The sequence below is a fragment of the Bos indicus x Bos taurus genome, chromosome X (assembly GCF_003369695.1).
Source record: "Bos indicus x Bos taurus breed Angus x Brahman F1 hybrid chromosome X, Bos_hybrid_MaternalHap_v2.0, whole genome shotgun sequence".
Taxonomy (NCBI): Eukaryota; Metazoa; Chordata; class Mammalia; order Artiodactyla; family Bovidae; genus Bos; species Bos indicus x Bos taurus.
In genome coordinates this window covers 54702655-54728432 of record NC_040105.1, presented here as the reverse complement: position 1 = coordinate 54728432, position 25778 = coordinate 54702655, and the positions used below count along the sequence as shown (strand labels likewise).

The window sequence follows — 25778 nt, the reverse complement described above, 5'->3', positions numbered from 1 at the left end:
AAGCAGGGTGACAATATGCAGCCTTAACATATTCCTTTCCCGATTTGGAACCAGTCTGTTGTTCCATGTCCAGTTCTAACTGTTGCTTCTTGACCTGCATACAGATTTCTCAGGAGTCAGGTCAGGTGGTCTGGTATTACCATCTCTTACAGAATTTTTAAGAGTTTGTTGTGATCCACACAGTCAAAGGCTTTGGTGTAGTCAGTAGAGAAGTAGTAGATGTTTTTCTGGTATTCTCTTGCTTTTTTGATGATCCCATGGATGTTGGCAATTTGATCTCGGGTTCCTCTGCCTTTTCTAAATACAGCTTGAACATCTGGAAGTTCATGGTTCATGTACTGTTGAAGCCTGGCTTGGAGAATTTTGAGCATTACTTTGCTAGCATGTGAGATGAGTGCAAGTATTCAGTAGTTTGAACATTCTTTGACATTGCCTTTCTTTGGGATTGGAATGAAAACTGACCTTTTCCAGTCCTGTGGCCACTGCTGAGTTTTCCAAATTTGCCAGCATATTGAGTGCAGCACTTTCACAGCATCATCTTTTAGGATTTGAAATAGCTCAACTGGAATTCCATCACGTCCACTAGCTTTGTTCGTAGTGATGCTTCCTAAGGCCCACTTAATTTTGCACTCCAGGATGTCTGGCTCTAGGTGAGCGATCACGCCATCATGGTTATCTGGGTCATGAAGATGTTTTTTGTATAGTTCTTCTGTGTATTGTTGCCACCTCTTCTTAATATCTTCTGCTTCTGTTAGGTCCATACCATTTCTGTCCTTTATTGTGCCCATCTTTGCATGAAATATTCCCTTGGTATCCCTAATTTTCTTGAAGAGATCTCTAGTCTTTGCCATTCTGTTGTTTTCCTCTATTTGGATTGATCACTGAGGAAGGCTTTTTTTAACCTTTCCTTGCTATTCTTTGGAACTCTGCATTGAAATAGGTATATCTTTCCTTTTCTCCTTTGTCTTTTGCTTCTCTTCTTTTCTCAGCTGTTTGTAAGGCCTCCTCAGACAACCATTTTGCCTTTTTGGATTTCTTTTTCTTGGGGAGGGTTTTGATCACTGCCTGCTGTAGAGTATCATGAACCCCCATGCATAGTTCTTCAGGCACTCTGTCTATCAGATCTAATACCTTGAATCTATTTGTCACTTCCACTGTATAATCATAATGAATTTGATTTAGGTCATACCTGAATGGTCTAGTGGTTTTCCCTACTTTCTTCAATTTAAGCCTGAATTTGGCAATAAGGAGTTAATGATCTGAGCCACAGTCAGTCCCAGTCTTGTTTTTGCTGACTGTATAGAACTTCTCCATCTTTGGCTGCAAAGAATATAATCAATCTAATTTTGTGGTGATGTCCATGTGTAGAGTCTTCTCTTGTGTCATTGGAAGAGGATGTTTGCTATGACCAGTAGGTTCTCTTGGCAAAATTTTGCCCTGCTTCATTTTGTACTCCAAAGCCAAACTTAGTTGTTACTCCGGGTATCTCTTGATTTCCTACTTTTGCATTCTTTCCCCGATGATGAAAAGGACATCATTTTTCGTGTTAGTTCTAGAAGGTCTTGTAGATCTTGATTGAAGCATTGAACTTCAGCTTCTTCAGCATTACTGGCTGGGGCATATACTTGGATTACTGTGATATTGAATGGCTTGCATTGGAAATGAACAGAGATCACTCTGTCGTTTTCAAGATTACAACCAAGTACTGTATTTTGGACTCTTTTGTTGACTATGAGGGCTACTCCATTTCTTCTAAGGGATTCTTCGCCCACAGTAGTAGATGTAATGGTCTGAATTAAATTCGCCCATTCCAGTCCAGTTTAGTTCATTGATACCTAAAATGTTGGTGTTCACTCTTGATATCTCCTGTTTGACCCCTTCTGATATATCTTTATTCATGGACCTAACATTCCAGGTTCCTATGCAATATTGCTCTTTACAGCATCAGACTTTACTTCCTCACCAGTGACATCAACAACTGGGCATTGTTTTTGCTTTGGCTCCATCTCTTCATTCTTTCTGGAGTTATTTCTCCACTCTTTTCCAGTAGCATATTGGGCACCTACAGACCTGGGGAGTTAATCTTTCAGTGTCGCATCTTTTTGCCTTTTCATACTGTTCATGGGGTTCTCAAGGCAAGAATACTGAAGTGGTTTGCCATTCCCTTCTCCAGTGGACCACATTTTGTCAGAACTCTCCACCATGACCCGTCTGTCTTGGGTGTCCCTACAAGGCATGGTTCATAGTTTCATTGAGTTAGACAAGGCTGAATGGATAAATGAGTTAGACAAGGATGAATGCATAAAGATGTAGTATACAAATACAAAGAAATACTAACCATAGAAACAAATGAAAATCTGTGATTTGTAACAACATAAATGGTCCTAGACAAATACTGTATGTTATCACTTATATGTGGAATCTGAAAAATAAGACAGATGAATGAATATAGCAAAACAGAAACAGACTCTGAGGTACAGAGAACAAGCTAGTGGATACCAGTGGGCAGAGGGAAGGAGAGAAGGGCAATGTAGGAGTAGGGGATTAAGACGTATGAACTACCATGTGTAAAATAAATAAACCACAAATTTATATTCTGCAGCACAGGGAATTTATAATTCCTTTAAATAGAATATATTCTATAAATGTATTGAATAGTATTGAATAATCTATAAAAGTATTGACCACTGTAAGTGTTGCATACTTTAAATGAATATAATATTGTAAGTTAACTAAATTTCAATATAAAAAAGTTCCTAACTGTAGTTCAATGCATGGTGATGAGAAGCCATAGGCATGCACTCTAAAAGTCTTTAGGAACAAGTCAAACCTTAGTAATCATCAGAAATTCCAACTTGGAGGGATACTGTTGACTATCCAAAATGTAATGCAAAACTCCCCTCTCTTCATTTAAATAATTTTTTGGAGTATAGTTACTTTACAATGTTGTGTTATGTGCTGCTGTACAGCAAAGTGAATCAGCTATATGTATACATACATCCCCTCTTCTTTGGATTTCCTTCCCATTTAGGTCACCAGAGGGCATTGGGTAGAGTTCCCTGTGCTATACAGTAGGTTCTCATTTCTTATCTATTTCATACATAGTAGTATATGTATGTCATTCCCAGGATCTCCCAATTCATCACTCCCACTTTCCCTTTTGGTGCCCATACATTTGTTCTCTACATCTGGGTCTGTATTTCTGCTTGGGAAATAGGTTCATCCATACAGTTTTTCTAGATTGCACATATATATGTTGATATATGATATTTGTTTTTCTCTTTTTGACTTACTTCACTCTGTATGGTAGTCTCTGAGTCTATCCACATCTCTGCAAGTGGCACAGTTTTGTTCCTTTTTATGGTTAAATAGTTTTCCAGTGTATGTATGTGCTACATCTTCTGTATCCATTCCTCTGTTGATGGACATTTAGGTTGCTTCCATGTCCTGGCTGTAGTAAATAGTGCTACAATGAACTGTTGGTGGGAATGTGGTTAGGTGCAGCCGCTATGGAGAACAATGGAGATGTTCCTTAAAAAACTAAAAACAGAGCTATCATATGACCCAGTAATTCCACTCCAGGGCATATATATATATACACCCAGAGAAAACCATAATTCCAAAAGATAACATGCATCCCTTCTCTTACCTCATGCAGATTCCCCCTAATCTCTGTAAGTGGTTCTTTGGATCCCTCGTCACATGGCTTTGGGCTTCCCTGGTGGCTCACATGGTAAGGAGCCTGCCTGCAATGTGGGAGACTGGTTCTGTCCCTGGGTTGGGAAGATCCCCTAGAGAAGGAAATGGCAATCCACTCCAGTATTCTTGCTTGGAGAATTCCATGGACCAAAGAGCCTGGTGGGCTATTGGTCCATGGGGTCATAAAGAGTCGTACACGACTAAGCAATTAACACTCACATGGCTTTGGTAAGGGAATCACATGCCCTTCCCTTCTTCAAGAGAGGGAAAGATACTACCAAGCCAAGGACTCACAACACTGTAAATTGTTCTCTGATTCTTTCTAGTCTCTAAGTACATTTGATTTGGGCTGAAAAGGAATGGAATAAGTATCAGTAGCATGACTAGTCAGCCACCCCTGCCTAAGCCCTATAGGATTGTGTTCAGGACTCTGTGGTGTCTTCTTTTTAGAATATGGGGATACTTGGCATCCTTTTTTGTTTGCTTGTTTTAGCAATGCAGCTTTAACCAAAATTCTGAGGCAACTGTAGAAGTCCCATTAAATGTCCTGCTGAATTTGTATTGTGTTTTCTTACTTTATACTTCTGTAGAAGCATGCTTCTGTCATGAAAAATCATCAAAATAATTCAGAATTTTATCATTTGCACTTAGTCTTGAAAGGTAAATTACTAAGAAAGCCTTTTTAGGCCCGAAATCCACATTTCCAAATTAATTTCCAGAAAAATAAATGTCTCTTTGACTTTTGGATTGCCATAAAAAAATAGACTAACAGTGGAAAAGAAAGCAATGGTTTACCTTTTTTCTTAGATCAGGAATTCATAAACAAAATTAAAAGGCAAGCTACAAACTAAAAAAAATGCAACAAATGTGCTAGGTATAAGGTCAATATCATTAATATTTAAAGAACTCTCAGGCAGAAATACACATGACTAATAAACACTGAAAGTGTGTTGCGCTTCATTAATCATGAAAGAAATACAACTTAAATCAATTAAGTATCAGTTTGTCTATCAAACTGGAAATATTTTTAAGGTAAACATTCAATACTAACACTCTCAGAGTACATGAGACCTCTTGTACATTACTAGTATTGATTAAAAATTCTTACTGGAAAACATTTTGGTAAAAGAGTTCATATACCTTTGCCTAGTAATTCCATTCCTAATAATATACCATAAGGAAATAATTTGAGATATGCATTTAAGTTTGTGGGGGAAAAGTCACCACAATGATAATCTAATGAACAAAAATAAATAGAAATAATACTTTTGTTAATTAGGCATAGGTAAATTTATATCCTTGGATAGTGCATAGTTATTATAAAGGGAGTTTGCAAGGCTTTTTAATGTCATGGAAAATATTTTGTGAAAATAATTGTGATGTAACATCACGTACTGAAAACTGTCTTAGATGGAGTACATCTATTACTATTGTGCATGCAAGTGTGGTGTACAATGTTGGCGTTGGTATGGTATTCCAGTGCTTTTCAGATGATCCTTGTTTCATAAAATGTAATCAGGAAATGCCATAAAGCTGAAGTATGTGAAGACTTGTCTAAGCCCAGATCCTTATCTGTTACAGTTGTTGTTAATGCTTCTTGATTCTCAAATTACATCTTATATTGATACTGAACATTAAGACACACATGGAGCTAAATCATATTGCAGGTATCTGAGAACGTAGATATATGTATGGATTTGCCAGTGCAAATGATAGAGAGCCTGTATGTCACAAGATACTGAGAGCCTGTGTGGCATGATCATCTGATAAAATATCAAACAAACATTCTCAAACTGTGTGGAAAGTTCTACTAGTAGGCTTCTTCCTCTTGTCTCTTCTGGTAATCTTCTGCCTATTAATGGAATGTTAGTTGTTAGGTGATGGGAAGGAGGAATTAACTGGAAGGGAAGTGGGTGGGGGTAATGAAAGAAGGCAATGGCATCCCACTCCAGTACTCTTGCCTGGAAAATCCCATGGATGGAGGAGCCTGGTGGGCTGCAGTCCATAGGGTCACGAATAGTTGGATACAACTGAGCAACTTCACTTTGATTTTTCACTTTCATGCATTGGAGAAGGAAATGGCAACCCACTCCAGTGTTCTTGCCTGGAGAATCCCAGGGACGGGGGAGCCTGATGGGCTGCCGTCTATGGGGTCGCACAAAGTTGGATACGACTGAAGTGACTTAGCAGCAACCTATTTAAGTTTATAACAAAATCATTTGATGTAATCGCAAGATGTCAGTTTGACGGCTCCCATGATGAAAATTGGCATGAAAAACACAGTAAGGTTTCTTAAAATTGTGTGTGATTGGGCTCAGTTGTTTATGTAAGACTGAGATCCATTAGTCCTTGAAAGCAGTTACTAGGTGTGTTTTTGCTCATCATTCTATCCCCTACACTTATCACAATACATAGCATCTCATAAGTATACAGGACTTTAAATTTCTATGTTCTTTTACATATGTAATGAAAGAGATGAAATCAAGTTACCTCCATTTCAGAAAACATGGAAGAGGGATTTAAGAATTCCATAATGCTCATTTTGAGGCACCATGGTGTTTTATGTTTGGGCTTTGATGTATAGTATCTTTGTAAGAGTTTCAAGAATCATATTTGTTTATTTTTAATCATAGTTTGGCCACTCATTGTGGCATGCAGGATCTTAGTTCCCTGATCAGGAATCAAACCCATGCCCCCTGCAGTGGAAGCACAGAGTCTTAACCACTGGACCACCAGAGAAATCCCTCAGAAGTCGTATTTTGAATGATTAGTTTATCATTTACTTAGAAAGGGATGTTATAATCACATGTTGTGATTTGGGTTTTTTATTCCTTGTACAGCTATCGAATTGTTTTTTGTATATTATTCTGTTTACATTATGCAAGAAACTTAATCTAAAATAATGAATCTAATATGAATATATCTTCTTTTGTTTATTGATTACGTGCCATAACTTATTTCATCCTTTTATCCTTGCTGTATGTTTGTGGTTGAGATAGTTCTTTTGTGAGTTTCATGTAATTATTTAATAATGAAAAAGGTATTGCATAAATTTCCTTTTATTAAAGCATCCCCAAGATATCTGTAATTGTAGTTTGGATTTCCTCTTTGAAGGAAAGCTTCACTTATTCCCTCTCTAATGCTTTTCCTGTCTTTATATAATTCTACGTTTCTGCCCTGTGTCATTTTTCTTGTGCCTGATAAATCTTTTAACACTTCTTGTAGGGTGGATCTTCTGGTGATGAATCCCTTCAGTTTTTGTTTGTCTGAGAAAGTCTTTATATCTCCTTCACTTTTAAAGAATACTTTAGCTAGACACAGAAATCTAGGCCATTGGGTTTTATTCTTTTAACATTTTAAAGATTTCACTTCACCTTCTTCTTGCCTACATAGTTTCTGATGAAGTCTTCTGTAATTCTCATCCTTATTCTGCTATAAGTATACTTCGATTTATTTCTCCCTTGGCTTCTTCCAGTATTTTTTCTTTGCTTCTGATTTTCTGCAGTTTGAATATGATGTTCCTCAATGTAAATTTCTTAGTGTTTTTCTGCTGGTGTTCTCTATCTAAGTTTCTTGAATCTGTGATTTGTTGTCTGCATTAATTTTGGAAAAGTCTTAGTCATTATTATTTGTAATATAATGTTCCATTCCATTCTTCTGTTCCATTCTCTCTTTTTTCTTCTTCTTTTGTTCCAGTTGTGGCATATGTTGAATCCTTTGAAATTGTCTCACAATAATTGAATGTTCTGGTTTTTTTTTGTTTGTTTGTTTGTTTTTTCCTTTCTTCTGTTTATATTTGTTTGGGAAGCATCTCTGGCCATATCTTCCAAGTTCACAGATTCTCTCAGCCATGTCTAGTCTACTAATGACCCCATCAAATGCAGTCTTTATTTCTTTTATGAGATTTCTGTATTTCTAGCATTTCCTTTTGGGGGGACAGCACCCCTTGGCATGTGGGATCTTAGTTCCTGGATCAGCAATGGAACACATGCCCCCTGCAGTGAAAGCGTGGATTCTTACCAGTGGGCTGCTAGGGAAGTCCTTCTGGCATTTCCATTTGATTCTTTCTGAGGATTTCCATCTCTTTGCTTACATTACCCATTTGTTCTTGCATATTGTCTGCTTTTTTATTAGAGTCTTTGACATATTAATTATAATGTATTAAATTCCCTAATAATTCCAATAGTTCTGTCATATTTGAGTCTGTTACTTTTGCTTTGTCTCTTCAGACTTTTTCTTCTTGCCTTTTGGTGTGCCTTGTAATTTTTTTTGAAAGCTGGACAAGTAATAGGAACTGACAGAGGGGGGCCTCTATTGTGAAGATTTATGTTTGTCTTACTAGGAGTTGGGCTTCGTTTAAATTTTGCTTTAGCAATTAAATTTTGCTTTAGCAATAGGTAGCAGAGGCTTCATATTCCTTTAGTGTCCTTGATTTTGTCTCCTGTCTTGACTTTGGGCTTCTTCATTCAAATATAATCCATTATAATATACTTGAGCCCTGTTGGTATGGTGGTAGGTGCTCTCTTGCTCTGTCATGTCCAGTTCTTTACAGCCCCATGAACTATAGCCCGCCAGGGTCCTCTGCCCATGGAATTTTCCAGGCAAGAATACTGGAGTGGGGTGTCATTTCCTACTCCAGGGGATCTTCCCAACCCAGAGATCAAACCCACATCTCTTAAATATCCTGCATTGGCAGGTGGATTCTTTACTACTGAGCCACCTGTGAAGCCCAAGGTATGGTATGGTATGGGGGAAAGGGAGTGTTTTGTAATATTCCAATTATATTTCAGTGTTTTAGTGGGCCTGTGACTCTGGCCTGTGGCCTTTACAAGTATTTCTATTTGTTTAGTCCTCCCCTGCCCCCACCCCTCCCACCCCTTCTCTGCCACACACACACCTTAGGTGAGACAAGAAAGGTAGAGAGGGGCTGAAACAAAGCTCTGGTAGTCTTTCCTCTTGAAAAGTAGGACTTTGTTACAGAGTAGGCTCTGGGCATATTTCACAGGTATAATCACAAAGACTCTTCCCCTGCTTATGCTGGGGCCATAGCAGGGGGTCTTTCTCAGATCTTGACTGTGAGAACCTGATGAGATTCCTGAAATAAAGCCCATGAAAATGTGCTTCCCCAACAGGACTACCACTCCCAAGAGTTTCTCACTCTCATTTTAGTCCACATTCAGCCTCTAGGAGTTTGTCACATTTTCATTTAAGAGTTCCTACAAGTTTATGGCTCTAGTGTCTTCTGCCTTAGGTAAGCAGATCTTATTTGTGACCCTTGATTTGCCTGTCCTTCAATATTACAGGATGGTGATTTGCTCTGAAACCTCATTTTTCTGTTGAGTACAAGGAAAGTCATTGACTGTTAGTTTGTTTAGCTTTTTTGTTGTTAGCACTTCTTTTCAAGACTCTCTAGCCTCACATTCACTGTTTTGTGAAGAAATGCAAAAAAAGAGTCAGTTGATATTGTGGGTTCCTGAAAAAAAAGGAGAAACCTAGACCCTGTATTCTAGTGATGGGAAGAAACCCCAGATAGGTTTGTAAGATTCTCTAACAGTGTGGCTTTGCATCTCACTTCCTGGGAAAGGCCAGGAAGAGGATGAGAACAAGACTACAAAATAGAAATGGTTGTGTGGTGTCTTTAGGCATTCTGAGCTTTGAGTCTCCTCACATAGTTTCTCTCAGCTCAGGATATCATGGAAGTATAAAAAGAGTATGTTCATCAAAGACAGCCTCACAGAGATGAAAAAGCCTCAGCATATTATAGGAGTAGCAGGGTATTTCCCATGTATATGAGTGGAATATGACACCCTCAGAGAGAGTGAGACCCCATCAGGGCTTTGTGGTAGAAATTGAGGCTCAAGTCAACAGCTACCTGTTTGGACAAACAATGGTAAACCAAATACGACATCATATCATGCTGGCATGTATATATGATACCCAACATATATCACGCATCCTCATGTTTTTGACACTGAGATACCATAATTTAGGCACAACCCCAATAAATGGGGTGAGGAGAACTTCACACTGCTGGAGTTGAGTTTCAGCCGCTCAGTAGATTGGGAAATTGACAGAATTCAAGCTAAGTTGCAGAGAAAAAGAAAACTTGCATTTCTTGTATACCTAAATTTGTCAGATGATATCCATACCTGATGAAGAACCAGCAGCAGAAAGTATGTGATAAATGCTGAGTGTGTGTGCTAAGTTACTTCAGTTGTGTCCAATTCTTTGTGACCCTATGGACTATATAGCCTGCCAGGCTCCTCTATCCAAAGCATTCTCCAGGCAAGAATACTAGATTGGGTTGCCATGCCCTCCTCCAGGGGATCTTCCTGACCCAGGGATCAAGCCCATATTTCTCTCTGTCTCCTGCATTGGCAGGCAGATACTTTACTACTAGCGCCAGCTGGGAAGCTCTATAAATACTGAGTATCACAGACAAATTTATCTATTCAAAACATGGGCCACGTGGCTCTTATTGATTGAAAACCACAGTGGTCTTACCTCCAGGCAAGAGTGACATCATGTGAGAAATGACCCCTGGCACTTTGATGAGTACCAAATATAAAGGGAACTAGATATTTGAGGAGCAAAAAGAAAGAACTTCTAACATTAAGCAGTCTTTCTGCAGTGAAAGCTGCCATTCCACATCACTCCTCCTCCTCCACATTTTCCCTCTTACTTCAGACACTTCTCTTTTCTCCCTAGTTATTTTCTCTACATTCCTCTTCTTTTTCTTCTTTCCCCTTGTTTATTTTCCTTTCTTTTTCATTTACCCCTAACCTGTTTTATCTCCTTCCATTTCCTTTACACACTCTTCCATTCTACGTCCCTTCTCCCTTCTGCATTCTACTTCCTTATTCTCTTCCTGCTTTTTCCATTTCAACTTAGTATCCATTGTTTCTCCATTCTCTTGTTTCTCATTATCTTAATAATTCTATTTACTTGCAATTGTCATTAATTTTTTCTTTTATTACTGTTTTCCTGTTTCTTTTTTCCTTCCTCCCTTTTCTTCCTCTTATACCCTCTCTTTTCAATTTTTCTCTCTTCATTTCTTCCTCTCTTCATGCTTCTAACAACAAGGTGATAAAAAGTAAGAGAATAGAATGGAACCAAGGTGTACTTAAAATGGTACAATCAACAGGGATAGGATTTGGGAAAAAAGACAGGAAAAAAAACATGAAAAACTGTAAGTAAAAAAGAGAAATAAACTACTAAATATGATGTTTAAAAACTACTTATAAAAAAGCAACAACATTCTAAATGGTGAAATGGTAAAGTCATTTCAAGAAAAAGAAAGGGATATTACTTATTGAGATTATTACTTAATATCTTTTTGATGTTTCACCAAGTCATCAGAATAACTGTAATATATAACGTAAATTCAGTTCAGTTCAGTTCAGTTCAGTCACTCAGTCGTGTCCGACTCTTTGTGACCCCATGGAGTGCAGCACGCCAGGCCTCCCTGTCCATCACCAACACCCGGAGTTTACTCAAACTCATGTCCATTGGTTTGTGATGCCATCCAACCATCTCATCTTCTGTCATCTCCTTCTTCTGCCTTCTGTCTTTCCTAGCATCAGGGTCTTTTCAAATGAGTCAGTTCTTCGCGTCAGGTGGCCAAAGTATTGGAGTTTGAGCTTCAGCATCAGTCCTTCCAATGACTATTCAGAGCTGATTTCCTTTAAGGAAAATGTAGTGTACTTTTTAATGTAAATTAAGTGATCAAATTATTTTTATAGTATGATTTTACATTAGAGATCTCAATTTTTAAAAAAAATACTTGACTTGGGGACTTAGACCTCCAGCAAGAAGGAATAAATGGTGTAGATGTACTCTTCCATGCTTGTCCTTGTGTGCATTCTGTATAATCTAAATGTGAAATCACGCTGAAAGGAGAAGATACGATGGTTATGGCTATAGTCTCTGGCTATGTAATTAGGCACCCAGGTCTCTTCCAGTCAGGGCAGTATTCCTACAAGCTTAATATGGAGTTGGAACTCTCATTTAGCCCTCAGTAACAAGGAGCCCCTCTCTCCCAGGTGTCAGTGGAGGCTGAGTGGGAATATGGACTTCCACTCACATGTGATAAGCCAGAAGATTAAATAAGATTCAGATCCTTATAACATGCAAAATACCTTGGATACAATTGAAAATCACTTGTCATATCAAGAAATATGATAATCACACCTTGAATGAGAGAAGACAGTCAACACATACCAACATCAAGATGATACAGATATTAGAATCATCTACAAGGGTTTTTAAACAGCCATGATAAAGATGTTTCAATGAGCAACTGTTCATAGAATACAGAAAGTCTCAGCAAAGAAATAGAAAATCTCCAAAAGAAATAGAAAGTATAAGGAGCAATCAAAAAGAAAATTAGGAACTGAAAAATCCAAAATCCAATAAATGAACTTAACTAATAATAGATGAACTCAGAAGTAGAATAAATAGAAAAATGAATTAATGAACTTAAGGTGGAATGACAGAAAGTATCATATCTGACAGGTAAAAATAGACTGAAAACCAAAAATAAACAGAGCTTTCAAGTATTTGTTGGACTACTGCAAAAGATCTAACATAGGTGTCATCATGGGAGGAGGGACTGAAAAATGTCTGAAAACTTCCCATGTTTGGAAAAAAGCATAATTGGATAGACCCAACATCATCAACCAACAGGATCTAATCGATATTTATAGAACACTCCCCCCAACAATGACAGAATACAAAAAAACTGTGATTAAGAAGTCAAAGAAAATCAAAATAAAAGGAGAGAATGCCCACAGATTGAATGCAGTTGCTATCATAATTACAGTAAGATGCTTTGTGTGTGTGTGCCCAGTCATGTCCTACTCTTTGTGACCCCCGTGGACTGTAGCCCACCAGGCTCCTCTGTGCATGGGATTTCCCAAGCAAGAATACTGGACCATTTCCTTCTCTAGGGGATCTTTCCAACCCAGGGATTGAACCCAAGATACTTTGTAGATATAAATTATTCCCAAATGTATGGGAAAGCAGAAGAACTAGAATAACAGATAAAATAATTCTGAAAAAGAACAAAATTCTATTCAACTTCAGGACTATTGTATAGCCACAGTGGTCAAGACCACTGCAGTACTGATGGAGGAGTAGACACATAGACCAGTGGAACAGAGTAGAGAACTTGAGAAATAGCCTTACACAGGTATGGCCAACTGAGCTTTTACCAAGGTGCAAAAATAACTCAATGGGAGGATTATCTTTTAACAAATTGTGCTGGAATGATAAGATGGATTTTTGTAGCTCTGCCTCTCCCATCCCCCCAAATAAAACTCAACCTAGACCTCACATCTAATTGAAAATTTAAATCCAAATGGAAGATAGACTTCCATACAAAAGTTAAAACCACAAGACTTCTGGAATATAATACATGATAAAATATTCAGATCGTTAGGGCTTGTTGAAGAGTTCTTAGAAATGACATAGATCTTTAGAAGGAGAAAAAATCAATAAATTGGACTTTCTAAAAAAATGTGCCATGTGACTCTCTTAAAGAGGATGAAGACAAAAGTTACAAACTGGGAGAAACCAGTTTGTAAACCATATATCTGACAGGGGACTTACACATAAAATACATAAATTCTTAAGACTCAACACTTAAAAAAAAAACAAGCAATTAAATTAGAAAACTGGACAAAAGACATGAAGAAACATTGCACCAAAGAGGATATATTGATGGCAAATAGGCATGTTAAAAATATTCAACATCATTAACCATTAGTGTTAGCTGCTCAGTCATGGCCAACTCTTTGCGATCCCATGGACTGCAGCCCATCAGGCTCCTGTGTCCATGAGATTTTCCAGGCAAGGATACTGGAGTGGGTTGCCATTTCCTTCTCCAGGGAATCTTCCCAACCCAGGGATCAAACCCGGGTCTCCTGCACTGCAGGTAAATTCTTTACCGACTGAGCTACAAGGGAAGCCCATAAGTTCTTATTTCTCTGGGATAAATGCCCAAGAGGGCAATTGTTGGATTGTGTAATAGGAGCATGTTAGGTTTTATAAGAAACTTGCCAAACTTTCCCAGTGATTGTATCATTTTACATTCCCAGCAACAATGTGTGAGTGGATCTATTTTCTCCAAATCCTTGCCAGCACCTGTTGTATTTTTTGTAAGCATTCTGATAGATGTGAAATACTAACTCATTGTGGTTATAATTTACATTTTCCTCATTAACCTGAGCGACTGAACTGAACTGAACTGATGACTGTTTGTGCAATAGAAGACTTGACTCGGCAGGTCTGAGGTGTTCAGACCCTGAGCATTCCAGAAAAATGTCTGCACATTCCAAAGAAAGGTCCAGCTCTTGACAAGCTCCTGGGAGATAACCTTTAAACCTTTGGCATATTATGCCTGATTAGAATCTTTTTGTTCAGCCGGGGCTTTGGGCCAACAGATGGTTTATGTTAAGAGTATGATTTATAGTGGGGCCTTGAGCCTTGTGGCATTAGTTTGACCTCAGCACAGGCTGGAGACTGAGTAGCTAAGGTTAGCCACCCAGGTGTTCCATGCCTACGTGACTAACCTCCAGTAAATTCCAGGGATCAGGTTTGTCACACATCTTGCTGGGAGAATTAAGCACTGGCCATACAGTTCCACTGAAAGGGAACAAATGGAAGCTCACCCCTGTTCTCTCCTGGACATGTGAATTATCCACCTTTTAGCTTTGTGGATTTAAATTGGTATCCTTGCATTGTAATAAACTATAGCCTTGAATGTAGCACCTATCCTGAGTTCTGTGAGTGCTTCTAGTGAATCATTGAATGCAAGGGTGGTCTTCAGGACCCTGCTGCTGCTGCTGCTAAGTCACTTCAGTCTGTCCGACTCTGTGCGACCCCATAGACGTCGACCCAGTAGGCTCCTTCAGGACCCTACCACTGGTAAATCCTAGGTCACATTCTTTTAGCTGATAAGGTGGCTCTTGCAGTTGGAACTGTTACGTAACAGAGTATACACACTGTATTACCTTACTAAAATGTGAAAAAAATACTTGCAATACATCTAGCCCTACGGGATTTCAATTAGCATCTGTAAGACTGTTCAAAGAAATCTCCAAAATAATTAAGACAAAGACAACACAAGAAAAATAGGCAAAAGACTTGCACAAGCACTTTACAAAAGAAATCCAGTAGGTCCATTGACATATGAATATGTATTCCACTACTTACTTACCAGAAATGTAAATTAAAACCACAAGGAGATACTAATAAAACACACACCAGGTTGGGAAAAAAACTGGAAAAGGCTTATGATGCCAAACACTGTCTAGTGTATTGATCTTACTCCTGGGCATCCGATGTCACAGGAATAAATATTAAGCATTAAAAGTAATGATATATGTACAGTTATTTTATTGCAGTGTTGTCAGTATGTGCTTCCTCCCCACACCAAAACACCTGAAACCAAAATGAATTACCATCAATGAGAAAATGATTTAATATATTGTGGTCCCTCTCTATCATGGAATAGTATGCAGCAGTGCAAAAGAATGAATCAGAGGTAGATTAACATTAACTGAGATAAATCAGATAGATTAAAATATATATAATATGATCTTCATTTTTGTAAAACAATAAAGGACTTTTTGAACATGATAGAATATAAAAAATGGTTTTTAAAATGCATGTCTCAGATGAGGGTAGAGGTAAAAGCAAGTGGGAGGCAGTAAGTATTAATAAAAGAATGCAATTCAAAGTAATCCCAATTATGTGAGAATATATGTACATAAAGTGTTGTATGAGAAGTTAGCAACAAACCCTTAACAGTTAACTCAAAGTGGTGAAATTTGGAGTGATGGCTACTTAATTTCTGAAATACTTAGGTAATGTTTGAATTTTTAATGACAGATATGCATTTGTGTAATGAGGAAAAGTAGGTGAATTCATCACAGGAAAGAAACAAGAATGCCTCTGAGGTTTCTTGTATAAGCAACAGAATGGATGGTGGTATTCATTCATTCATTAAACAAGTATTTTTTGAGCATATAAAATACACTAGGCACCATTTTATGTTCTAAGGATACAGCAATGAATAAAACAAAAATCCATCTCCCTAAAAGGATTCTAATGGTTGTCAGATTACAGATTTAGAATTCATAAGTCAAGACTGGAGATAATAGATATGGGATCAGAAAGCATATAAAATGGTGTTTTAGGCCTCCTTTCTTGAGTCTGATCACGTCCCACTGCAGACACTTTCCAGAGGAAGTGCTGAGAAAAAACAGGCAGCTGACAGAGGAGGTTGCTATGCAACAGATGGGGAAAGTTATCCAGCCAGGCAGAATTGATGTTGGCCCTTGGGGACCAAATGCTGCAGTACTTCCCAGCATTAGCTTCCTTTTGTATGTTGGCTTCTGGCAGGAGCTGATGCCAGAATAAATGTGAAAGGTACAAAGATGTACCTTGGATGTTTGGAAAGTATCAGTTTAGTTTGAGTCATTTCACATTTATGTAACATTTTCTGCCTTTTTAAGCCTCTCCATTCTGGAAGCACAGTTTGTGTCATTGCATAGGACCCCAGTAAGTGCTACTTGTCTTTCCCATTTTGCATGTTGAGAAGCCAGACTCAGAGAATTCCAGTGGCCTGAGTGGGCTCACACAGCTAGTGACAAACTGGCCCAGCACTCCATCCCAGGAACTGAGGCCCAGCCCTGGAAGGAACCAGGGCAAACATTCACTCTCAGTCGAGGCTTGCCATGATTCAGACACACAAGTACCTGAGCGTCCTGGCTGCTCTGGAGGGCACCAAGAAGGCCTCAGGGACATTTGTGCCACTTAGAGCAAAAGAGGCCTGACGGATCAGGGAGTGGACCCCAGAGAGCAATTTGCACACCTGGGTGGACCCACATAGAGCAGGCAGGGGTGGGGAGGGGGTGCTGGGGCCCCTTCCTGTGTTCTCCACGATGCAGAGCATGAGCTCAAGTTTGGGATGGACGTTGACAGAGTGGGGGAGGTTGAGTGAATCTGCTGCTCAAACTGAAGAAGTGAGGGTGCCTCAGTCCCTGAGCCAGCAATGGTGCAACATGGGTTTTAGGGTCTGGAAAACCAGGTCCACATTTTGCATTTTCCGTTTACTGACTGTCCTTGTCTAGTTCATGCAATATGTCTGTACCTCATTATCTTGATCTGTAAAGTGGAGATGCTGATATCCACTTTTCAGGGCTTCTGTGAGAGGAAAACAAGCCCCAGCATAGATCCTGCTGTTAAGTACAAGCTGTACCCATCCCTCCCCACCTCCCCACACAAAATAAATAGCTGGAGCTGCACAAAGGGCAAGAAAGTAGCTAATGTTTGAGTCCGGAAACTGTTGAGTGGGGAGGAGATCTTGTAGGGTCACATGGCAGGCAGGCACAGATTTTTTCTACCGCCATTAATGTATCCCTCTCTGGCCATTTTCCTAGGTGCCTAAATGGATGAGATTATTTTTAGCAGGAGCTTAGCACTTGTTGCAATTAGAGACCCTACACAGAGACCTCTTTAATAGTGACCTAAATGCTGCTAGACAAGCGGGTGGTTGATGTACGCTGACTGACAGGAGGGGCCACTAGAGGGGAGGGAAAGAACAGAGACGCATTGCGGAAAAGGTAGGGGGGCCGACGCGTGGGGCAAGGGGTGGGATCTAGAGGCACAGCGCATCTGTTTGGGGGAGGGGCCGATGCATACTGTCAACCTGGTTGGTGATGGGGTGGTGTGTTGGCAAAGGGGCGGGACTGCCTCCCACTGCACATGCTCAGCATAGCCTTCAGGGCGAAGCTTTTGTTGGGGAAGCCGGCGGGACTCTTATTTGGTCGATCAGGTCTTGCGCATGCGTACAACCATCTGAGGTGGTGGGTGGTATATTAGGCGAAGAGGCGGGGTCGTCTTAGCTGCCGCGCTGGCATTTTCTCCTGGACAAGGAGAGGGTGCGGCTGCTGAGAGCCGAAAACTGCAATCCCGATCCTCTGAGTCGTGAAGAAGGGAGGCTACGAGGGGGTTGGGGTTGGGGCCTGAGGCAAGGTGAGAATTAGCCCCCAGATAGGGCATCTTGCCCCCTGGTGCGGGCCCCCTATTTTTCATCCCGATCCCTTTATCCCGGATTCTTATCCCTTTTCCACTCCCCAAGCCCCGATTCACACCCCTCACCCGATTCTCCCTTATTCAGAATCCCTGTTCGCTCTCTAAACCCCTCCCATCGTTCAAAACCTCTACAGATTTCTCGACTTCGGTCTGTACTGTTATACGATTCTCATTATTTGAAAACTCCATTCAATTTCCCAAATGCGAATCCTAATTCAATCTGCCTGGATTCAGAATTCTTATCTGAATCCCGATTTGAAGCTTCTCTTCGTAGCTTCTCAGGATTCAGAACCTCCATCTGGACATCCATTCACTTTTCCCACTCCAGTCTGGCCCGTTCCTCTCATATTCAGCACCTCATCCGCCCCCACAATCAAACCTCAAACACCACCATCTCCCCAAATTCGTTCCTTCCCGTTTGCCCTCTAGTATAACGCTCCCCAAATTCGTTCCTTCCCGTTTGCCCTCTAGTATAACACCCAACTCCTCCTCCACACCCCCCAGGCTCTGCTCTTGCCAGAGGGACAAGAATCATGTCTGAGAAAATGGACTGTGGTGCGGGCCTCCTCGGCTTCCAGGTGAGATCTCCACTCCCCACCCCACCGTTTCCCTAGCCGACAGTTCCCCCGGGGCTCCTTTGGTTGTCCAGACGCTTGGATCTGATGTTGCCTTCTTGATGCCTAGATTCCGTCATTTTTCAAATTCCTATGGTTTAAGGTGTGTGTGTGGCGAGGGGGGCGGGTGTCATCCCTTTTCAGCCGTCAGTTCCCCTTCAGATAAAGGGGAGACCCTGTTAATAGTAAGGGCAATCTGCCCAGAGAATCCCGATTGAGTAAGGAACCTTCCCCCCGCCCCCCATAGTCCTGGCGCTTATGGAGCTCTCTGCCGCCCCCTCCCCCAACCTCCTGCCTCCACCTTCCCTTTCTCCCGCATTCCCCACCCCCTGAGACCCCCTTATTTTCCTCAACTCCTCAAGGCGGCACTCTTGTTCCACCTCCTCCTCCTGAGCTCCTACCCCAGGCTGCATTGCTCTGCTCTAACCTCACTCCTAGATCAGCAGCCCCCCTCCACACTTGTCCCCTCTCTTCATTTGGCCCCACTCCTTGTTTACCCACTGCCTCACTCAGCCCCTATCAGATGTTTTGTAACCCCTTCATGCCACTCAGGCCTCTAGATGTCTTACTCACCCTTCTCTTTTTGCATCAACCAGCCTCACCTTCCCTACACATTGTGCTCCCCACCTCACCCTTCCAACCCCACTTCGGGAGCCCAGAGATTTAATTTTTACCCCTTATTTGCAGGCTGAGGCCTCCGTAGAAGACAGCACCTTGCTTATGCAGACCCTGATGGAGGCCATCCAGATCTCGGAGGCCCCGCCTACCAGCCAGGCCACAGCAGCTGCCAGTGCACCGAATGCTAGTCCTCAGAGTTCACAGCCCCCAGCAGTCAGTGAGATGGCTGATACGCAGGCTTTAGCAACTGCCACTAAGCCTAAGACAGCCTTTAAGGTCCAGAATGCCACCACAAAAGGTCCAAATGCTGCCTATGATTTCTCCCAGGCATTTAATGCCAAGGAGACTCCCAACATTCTGCCTACAGCACACTTTAAGTCCCAAAATGCCCCCGCAAAGGGCCCAAATGCTGCCTATGATTTTTCCCAGGCAGCCCCTACCGGTGAGTTAACTGCCAACAAGTCAGACATGGCCTTTAAGGCCCAGAATACCACTACTAAAGTGGTCCCAAATGCGGCCTACAATTTCTCTCAGTCTCTCAATGCCAGTGAGATGGTCAACCCTCAGCCCAAGACAGCCTTCAAGGCTTGGAATGACACCACTACGGCCCCAACTGCTGATCCCCAGACCCAGAATGTTAACCCAGCCAAGATGGCCACTTCCCACACTGACATAGAGGCTGACCCAAGCCCAGGTATCTGTGAATCTGATGGTGCAGCTGCACAGACATCAGCGGATGGTTCCCAGGCTCAGAATCTGGAGTCCAGGACTATAATTCGGGGCAAGAGGACCCGTAAGGTGAGATCCCTGCTAGTTCTATTTTGCTTTGGGCTCTCTCCTTTCTTCTTTGAGGCGGTTCATTTGTTCTAAACAAGACAAAATTAAATATATATAACTGTATTCAGCTACATTGTAGGGGATGATAAGGTAAATATGATTCTTGTTAGTCCACAGACTAATGGGGAGATGAGACATGGACCCGTAATATATACAGTCTTTGTGTAATTCATTTTACATTTTAAAAGTAGCCATGTGTTAGATCTTGGCCTAGGCACATTCACGCAGGTTATCTCACTTACTAAATCTTCGAGGTACCTCATAGCAGCTAGGGATCATAGTTTCAGTTTTACAGAGAAGGAAAATAAGTCCCAGAGAGGTGAAGTGACTTGAGTGATTTGTCCAGGGTGGTACAAGCAGAGCCAGTGATGGACATAGGAAGAGGAGAAGCCTCAGGCCCCACCCTTGGGTTGCTCCTGGCCTGGTTCAGAGATGAAACTCCTGCCTGGAAGACAGTGAAAGACAAGCCCAGGACTCAGGGTGACCATTGGCTAGTAGGTCAGGCTGTCACTACAGGTGAGGGTTTTAGGGGGCCTTCCTGAAATAGATATGGTGAGGACATAGAAACACTTGGTAACCCTGACCTTCCTTTTCTTTGATAATGCAGATTAATAACTTGAACGTGGAAGAGAGTAGCAGTGGGGATCAGAGGCGGGCCCCACTGGCTCCAGGGACCTGGAGGTCTGCACCAGTTCCAGTTACCACTCAGAGCCCACCTGGCGCACCCCCCAATGTGCTCTGGCAGACCCCATTGGCCTGGCAGAATCCATCAGGCTGGCAAAATCAGCCAACCAGGCAGACCCCACCAGCACGTCAGAGCCCCCCAACTAGGCAGACCCCACCAGCCTGGCAAAACCCAGTTGCTTGGCAGAACCCAGTGATCTGGCCAAACCCAGTGATCTGGCAGAACCCCGTGATCTGGCCAAACCCCATTGTCTGGCCTGGTCCGGTTGTCTGGCCAAACCCACTGGCCTGGCAGAATCCACCTGGGTGGCAGACCCCACCTGGATGGCAGACTCCACCAGGCTGGCAAGGTCCTCCAGATTGGCAAGGCCCTCCCGATTGGCCACTACCCCCTGACTGGCCACTGCCACCCGACTGGCCGCTCCCCGCTGACTGGCCACTCCCACCTGACTGGATCCCCACTGATTGGCCAGTTCCACCAGACTGGCAAAACCTGCGCCCCTCACCGAACCTGCGCCCCTCTCCTAATTCGCGTGCCTCACAGAACCTGGGTGCCTCACAGCCCCGAGATGTGGCCCTTCTTCAGGAAAGAGTAAGAACTGTAACTCCCCAGTTGCTTCTCCCCACCCACCCTCACTTCTTTTCTTTGTTGTATTTCTATCTATAATTCAATCAAGTGTTCTGTCAATATCTTATAACTTGAATGATTTCCTTTTTCCCTCTCAGGCTAATAAGCTAGTCAAGTACCTGATGCTTAAAGATTACACAAAGGTGCCCATCAAGCGCTCAGGTAGGCATTCAGTACCCTCTCCCAGAGATCTGCCCTTCCCCTCACCCCATTCTCTGTGGATATCTCTGTGCTTATATGTCCCCTCCCCTTCAATCCCCTCCTTCCATGGTTGAGTCTTCCTTTTTCACTTACTGTGCTCCCCTGGGCAGGGCTGGCAAAGATGTCACAGCTCTGTGGCCCCTGCTCAGCTCAGATGCTTCCTCCTCTCACCTACAGAAATGCTAAGGGATATCATCCGTGAATACACTGATGTGTATCCAGAAATCATTGAACGTGCATGCTTTGTCCTGGAGAAGGTGAGAAGGCAACCCTGAAGGACAGACTGATGGGGAAAGGTTTGCGAGGAGGGGCTTTGATAGATATTATGAGAAAGTCTTGGTTTAAAAGATTCATGGGATTCCTATTGGGAGTTTGATGCAAATCACAGGGAGTGAATGTGGGTATGCTTATGCTAGATTCTGTAATTTCATAGTCCGTTTTCTTGCCCCTGTAGAAATTTGGAATTCAACTGAAAGAAATTGACAAGGAAGAACACCTGTATATTCTCATCAGCACCCCTGAGTCCCTGGCTGGCATACTGGGAACGTAAGATGGGAAAGGAGGAGAGACATTGCCATTCTCAGTGGTGGTTTTTTCCTGGGAGTTTCAAGTAGATCAGGGTTCAGGATTCAGGGTCACATAGCAGGTCATGGGCAGAGTTGGGATAGAGTTGTCTCCTAGCTGAGGAATACTAGGAAAGCTGGATGGGTAAACGGCCTGGGGTGCCTGTGTAAATGGCTGCTGAAAATATGTATATATATTTTTTTTACTTCTTTAGGACCAAAGACACACCAAAACTGGGTCTCCTTTTAGTGATTCTGGGTGTCATCTTCATGAATGGCAACCGTGCCAGTGAAGGTGAGTGGCCGGGCCAGCAGCTGGGGGTTGGCTACCGCCTGATTTCCATGTTCATTTTCCATCCCTTGTCTCCCCTTGCCTCCCATTGCAGCTGTCCTCTGGGAGGCACTACGCAAGATGGGACTGCGTCCTGGGTATGATTGGGCTCTCTCATCTCTTGCCTGTTATATGATTCTTTGGCAACAGAGGATGGTTCCAGGATTGCATCAACCTGGTAGTCTAAGGGAATTGGTTTGGGGAGGTACAGAGCCCAAAGATGTGACCTGGGTGGATGGGGAAATAGTCCTGGTCTCTTCCTCTTCTCTTATCTCTGACTTCTGTGCTGGAAAACTCTTTTCTTTCCTTTGGGCAATGTCACAGTCTCTAATTATGGATCTCTCCTTTTTTTTTTTTTTTTTTTGCTTTCAGGGTAAGACATCCCCTCCTTGGAGATCTGAGGAAGCTTCTCACTTACGAATTTGTAAAACAAAAGTAAGTGATGCCTAAGCGGCTTTGTCTTGTCCTCATGAATTCTGTGTGCTGGTCAGCCTCAGAAAGCCCTTCCCATGCTGCTCATTTCTTATATTAACTATACCTATGCATATGCACACATATATACTCAGGAGTATTTACTGAGTATATTCCTTGTGGCTAAATTTTCCTGCAGTATAGCTGTCTTGCAAGTGGAGCTTGTCCACCACGCCTACAGTAGATATTCCCAAGGCTGGGTTAGCAGAGGCTTTTCAATGGGCCTATCTGTGGTTCAGTAACAAGATTGTAAGAACCTGGAGTCAGAACTGTGGCAGAGGGGGTGAAAAAGTGTTGTCCTTTCTATGACTCTATATAAGTCATCCTCTAGTCCTAGGTGACTGGTGTAGAAACACAGGAATTTGAAGGCTTGATTATTAGAGGGTAAATAATCTGTGTTTTGGAATGAGACTGGAGGGAGTTGCTACCTGAAATCTGAGGTGTCAGAATCTCGGATTATTATGCATTGATGAACTCTGATTTTGGCTGGGTAGAAACAAAGGCCTTTCTCCTCTTTCTAAGGTACCTAGACTACAGACGAGTACCCAACAGCAACCCTCCTGAGTATGAGTTCCTCTGGGGCCTCCGATCCTACCATGAGACTAGCAAGATGAAAGTGCTACGATTCATTGCAGAGGTAATAGAGGAACAGCTCTAGACTTGATAGGTTAAGGGATGAAGTATGACTGGCTGGGAAAAGTCCAGAGCAGGAATGAGATCTTTCTTAGGTATTGCACATGGTAGGTGCCACATTATTGGTGGTATTTGTTGTTGTTACTATGTAAACAGTAGCACAAAGTAGGGTGCTAAGTATATAGTGGGTGCTTCATAAATATTAACTAATACTATCACGGGCTTTATTTTCTACTCCTCATCTCAGGTTCAGAAGAGAGACCCTCGTGACTGGACTGCACAGTTCATGGAGGCCGCAGATGAGGCCTTGGATGCTTTGGATGCTGCTGCAGCCGAGGCTGAGGCACGGGCTGAGGCGAGAACCCGCATGGGGATTGGAGATGAGGCCGTATCTGGGCCCTGGAGCTGGGATGACATTGAGTTTGAGCTGCTGACGTGGGATGAGGAAGGAGATTTTGGAGATCCCTGGTCCAGAATCCCATTTACCTTCTGGGCCAGATACCACCAGAATGCTCGCTCCAGATTTCCTCAGACCTTTGCCGGCCCCATTATTGGCCCTGGTGGTACAGCCAGTGCCAACTTTGCTGCCAACTTTGGTGCCATCGGTTTCTTCTGGGTTGAGTGAGATTTTGGGTAGGTATATCACTTTGGATTGGGCACTTAGGGTCACTGGGAGTTATAGAGTCCATGGGAATGTATTTATGTGCTCTAGCTGGGAGTTCTAGGAAACCCATGGTGATGAGATGAAGGAAGTATGGGGAAGCAGTATTTGTTATTTATATTCCTTACTACTTGGTATATGCATTGATTTTTAATTTTTTTTTCTTTTTTATGTTCACAGATATTGCTAATACGTTGCAACTGTCTTTCCCCTGAGTGAGGATGAAGCCTCAGAATCCTTCTAAACGCAGCTATCTAGAGAGCCACATCCTGTTGACTGAAAGTGGCATGCAGGAAAAATTTATTTGCTGTTCCTTGTCTATTGCTTACCCCCTCCCTTGTGTGCTGTCAAGTTTTGGTATCAGAAATAAACGTTGAAACTGCAAAGTAAATTAGATGTGTTCCCTGTTTTTTTTGGGTTTAATGAAAAATCACCATGTTTGAATGGGAGAAATGGGGCCTCAGTACTAGCCTGAAGGGCAGATCCGTTTTCTAGCTAATGGATAGGGAAACAAAAGAGTGATTGATGAACATGAATGTTAAAGAGGTCTAAAAATAGGTATGGTATTAAATATCACTTAAGTGAATCATGTGATAGATATGCTGCTAGATGTTTTGGAGTGACATTGAAAGATGAAATGAGAGAGGGTGTAGGTGGTCAGACAGTTGCATTTAAGAAGACAGAGGAGGTAGAACTCCAGGTAATAATAATAGAGTTCAGAGAGTGGGTAGTTGAAGGGAAGGGAATATAGCTGTTCCTGGAGATAATGTTCTGGGGACTCAAGGGTGTTGGTTATATTATCCATGTGGAAAGTGAAATAACTCTTTGATGGGGGCAAGAATAGGAGCAGAGAACATGATGAACCAGGTGCCAAAGATTCCTGTGTGAGAAGAAAAGTCTCATACCTAATCACATTGCCTGTAAAGGAGTGGGCCCACTGATCCCCCCACTTCCATCCCCGCTGCTATCTCTGGAAATGCTGCCCAGGAATCTGCCTCTAGAAAGCGTTTGCAATTCCCTACCCCCACAGGAACAGGATCTCATCACAGAGACAACATCTTACGCATAGTGAAGGAGGCCTCACAATGGCTTCTCCCCTCCTCCAGGGAGAAAACGGAAATTATTGCTTATGTGTGCATGCTAAGTCACTTCAGTTGTGTCTGACTCTGACCCTACAGACTGTTGTCTGCCAGGCTCCTTTGTCCAAGGAATTCTTCAGGGAAGAATACTGGAGTGGGTTGTCATGCTCTCCTCCAGGGGGTCTTCCCAACCAGGGATTCAACCCTGGTCTCTTATCTCCTGCATTGGCTGGTGGGTTCTTTACCACTAGAACAACCTGGAAAGCCCCCTTTATTGCTTAGGGAACAAAAATTCAGAAAGTAAGACAAAGTTCCATGCAGAGCCAGTCAGCCTTTTGGCTGTTGTATGGGAATGGCTTGAACTGCTGGAGTCTTGCTGGAAGCAGAGTTCTCTTGCTGAGGATCAAGTTAGGTTGAGGTCATAACTTCCTCAAAGGCTTAGTGGAACCCACGCATGTGGGCAAGGTCAGATGTAGGAGCTCTTGGGACTGAAGAAAGCAAGAGCCAAGAGTTTAGCTTCCTGGGAAGGGCTCGGCAGTGGGCAAGGACAGTGTCCAAGGCTTCTTTCAGGTTCCTGGGTAATATCCATCCTCTGAGAGGAAGAACCCAGTGTTAGTTGGAAGGAGCCAGTAGTCTGGAGCCCCCACCCCTCCCTGCCT

The 25778-nt window shown here is 42.3% G+C and overlaps 1 protein-coding gene across 4 annotated transcripts in view; it reads left to right on the top strand.

Moving 5' to 3' along the window:
• The window catches only part of MAGED1 (MAGE family member D1), a 79740-nt gene extending 55309 nt beyond the window's left edge, over positions 1-24431 (top strand). For 3 of the 4 annotated variants that reach the window (XM_027534292.1, XM_027534291.1, XM_027534290.1), the window contains 12 exons: positions 18304-18377; positions 19101-19829; positions 20476-21144; positions 21279-21342; positions 21559-21638; positions 21836-21927; positions 22160-22239; positions 22331-22373; positions 22648-22710; positions 23269-23383; positions 23627-24012; positions 24221-24431. In XM_027534292.1, the coding sequence (XP_027390093.1) occupies positions 18333-18377; positions 19101-19829; positions 20476-21144; positions 21279-21342; positions 21559-21638; positions 21836-21927; positions 22160-22239; positions 22331-22373; positions 22648-22710; positions 23269-23383; positions 23627-24004 (2358 nt within the window). In that variant the 5' untranslated portion in view covers positions 18304-18332 and the 3' untranslated portion in view covers positions 24005-24012; positions 24221-24431. Of the gene's footprint in view, positions 1-17456; positions 17740-18303; positions 18378-19100; positions 19830-20475; positions 21145-21278; positions 21343-21558; positions 21639-21835; positions 21928-22159; positions 22240-22330; positions 22374-22647; positions 22711-23268; positions 23384-23626; positions 24013-24220 lie in introns of those variants that run through there. The other variant, XM_027534293.1, reaches the window with a different exon arrangement.
• The last annotated feature ends 1347 nt before the right edge of the window (positions 24432-25778 follow it).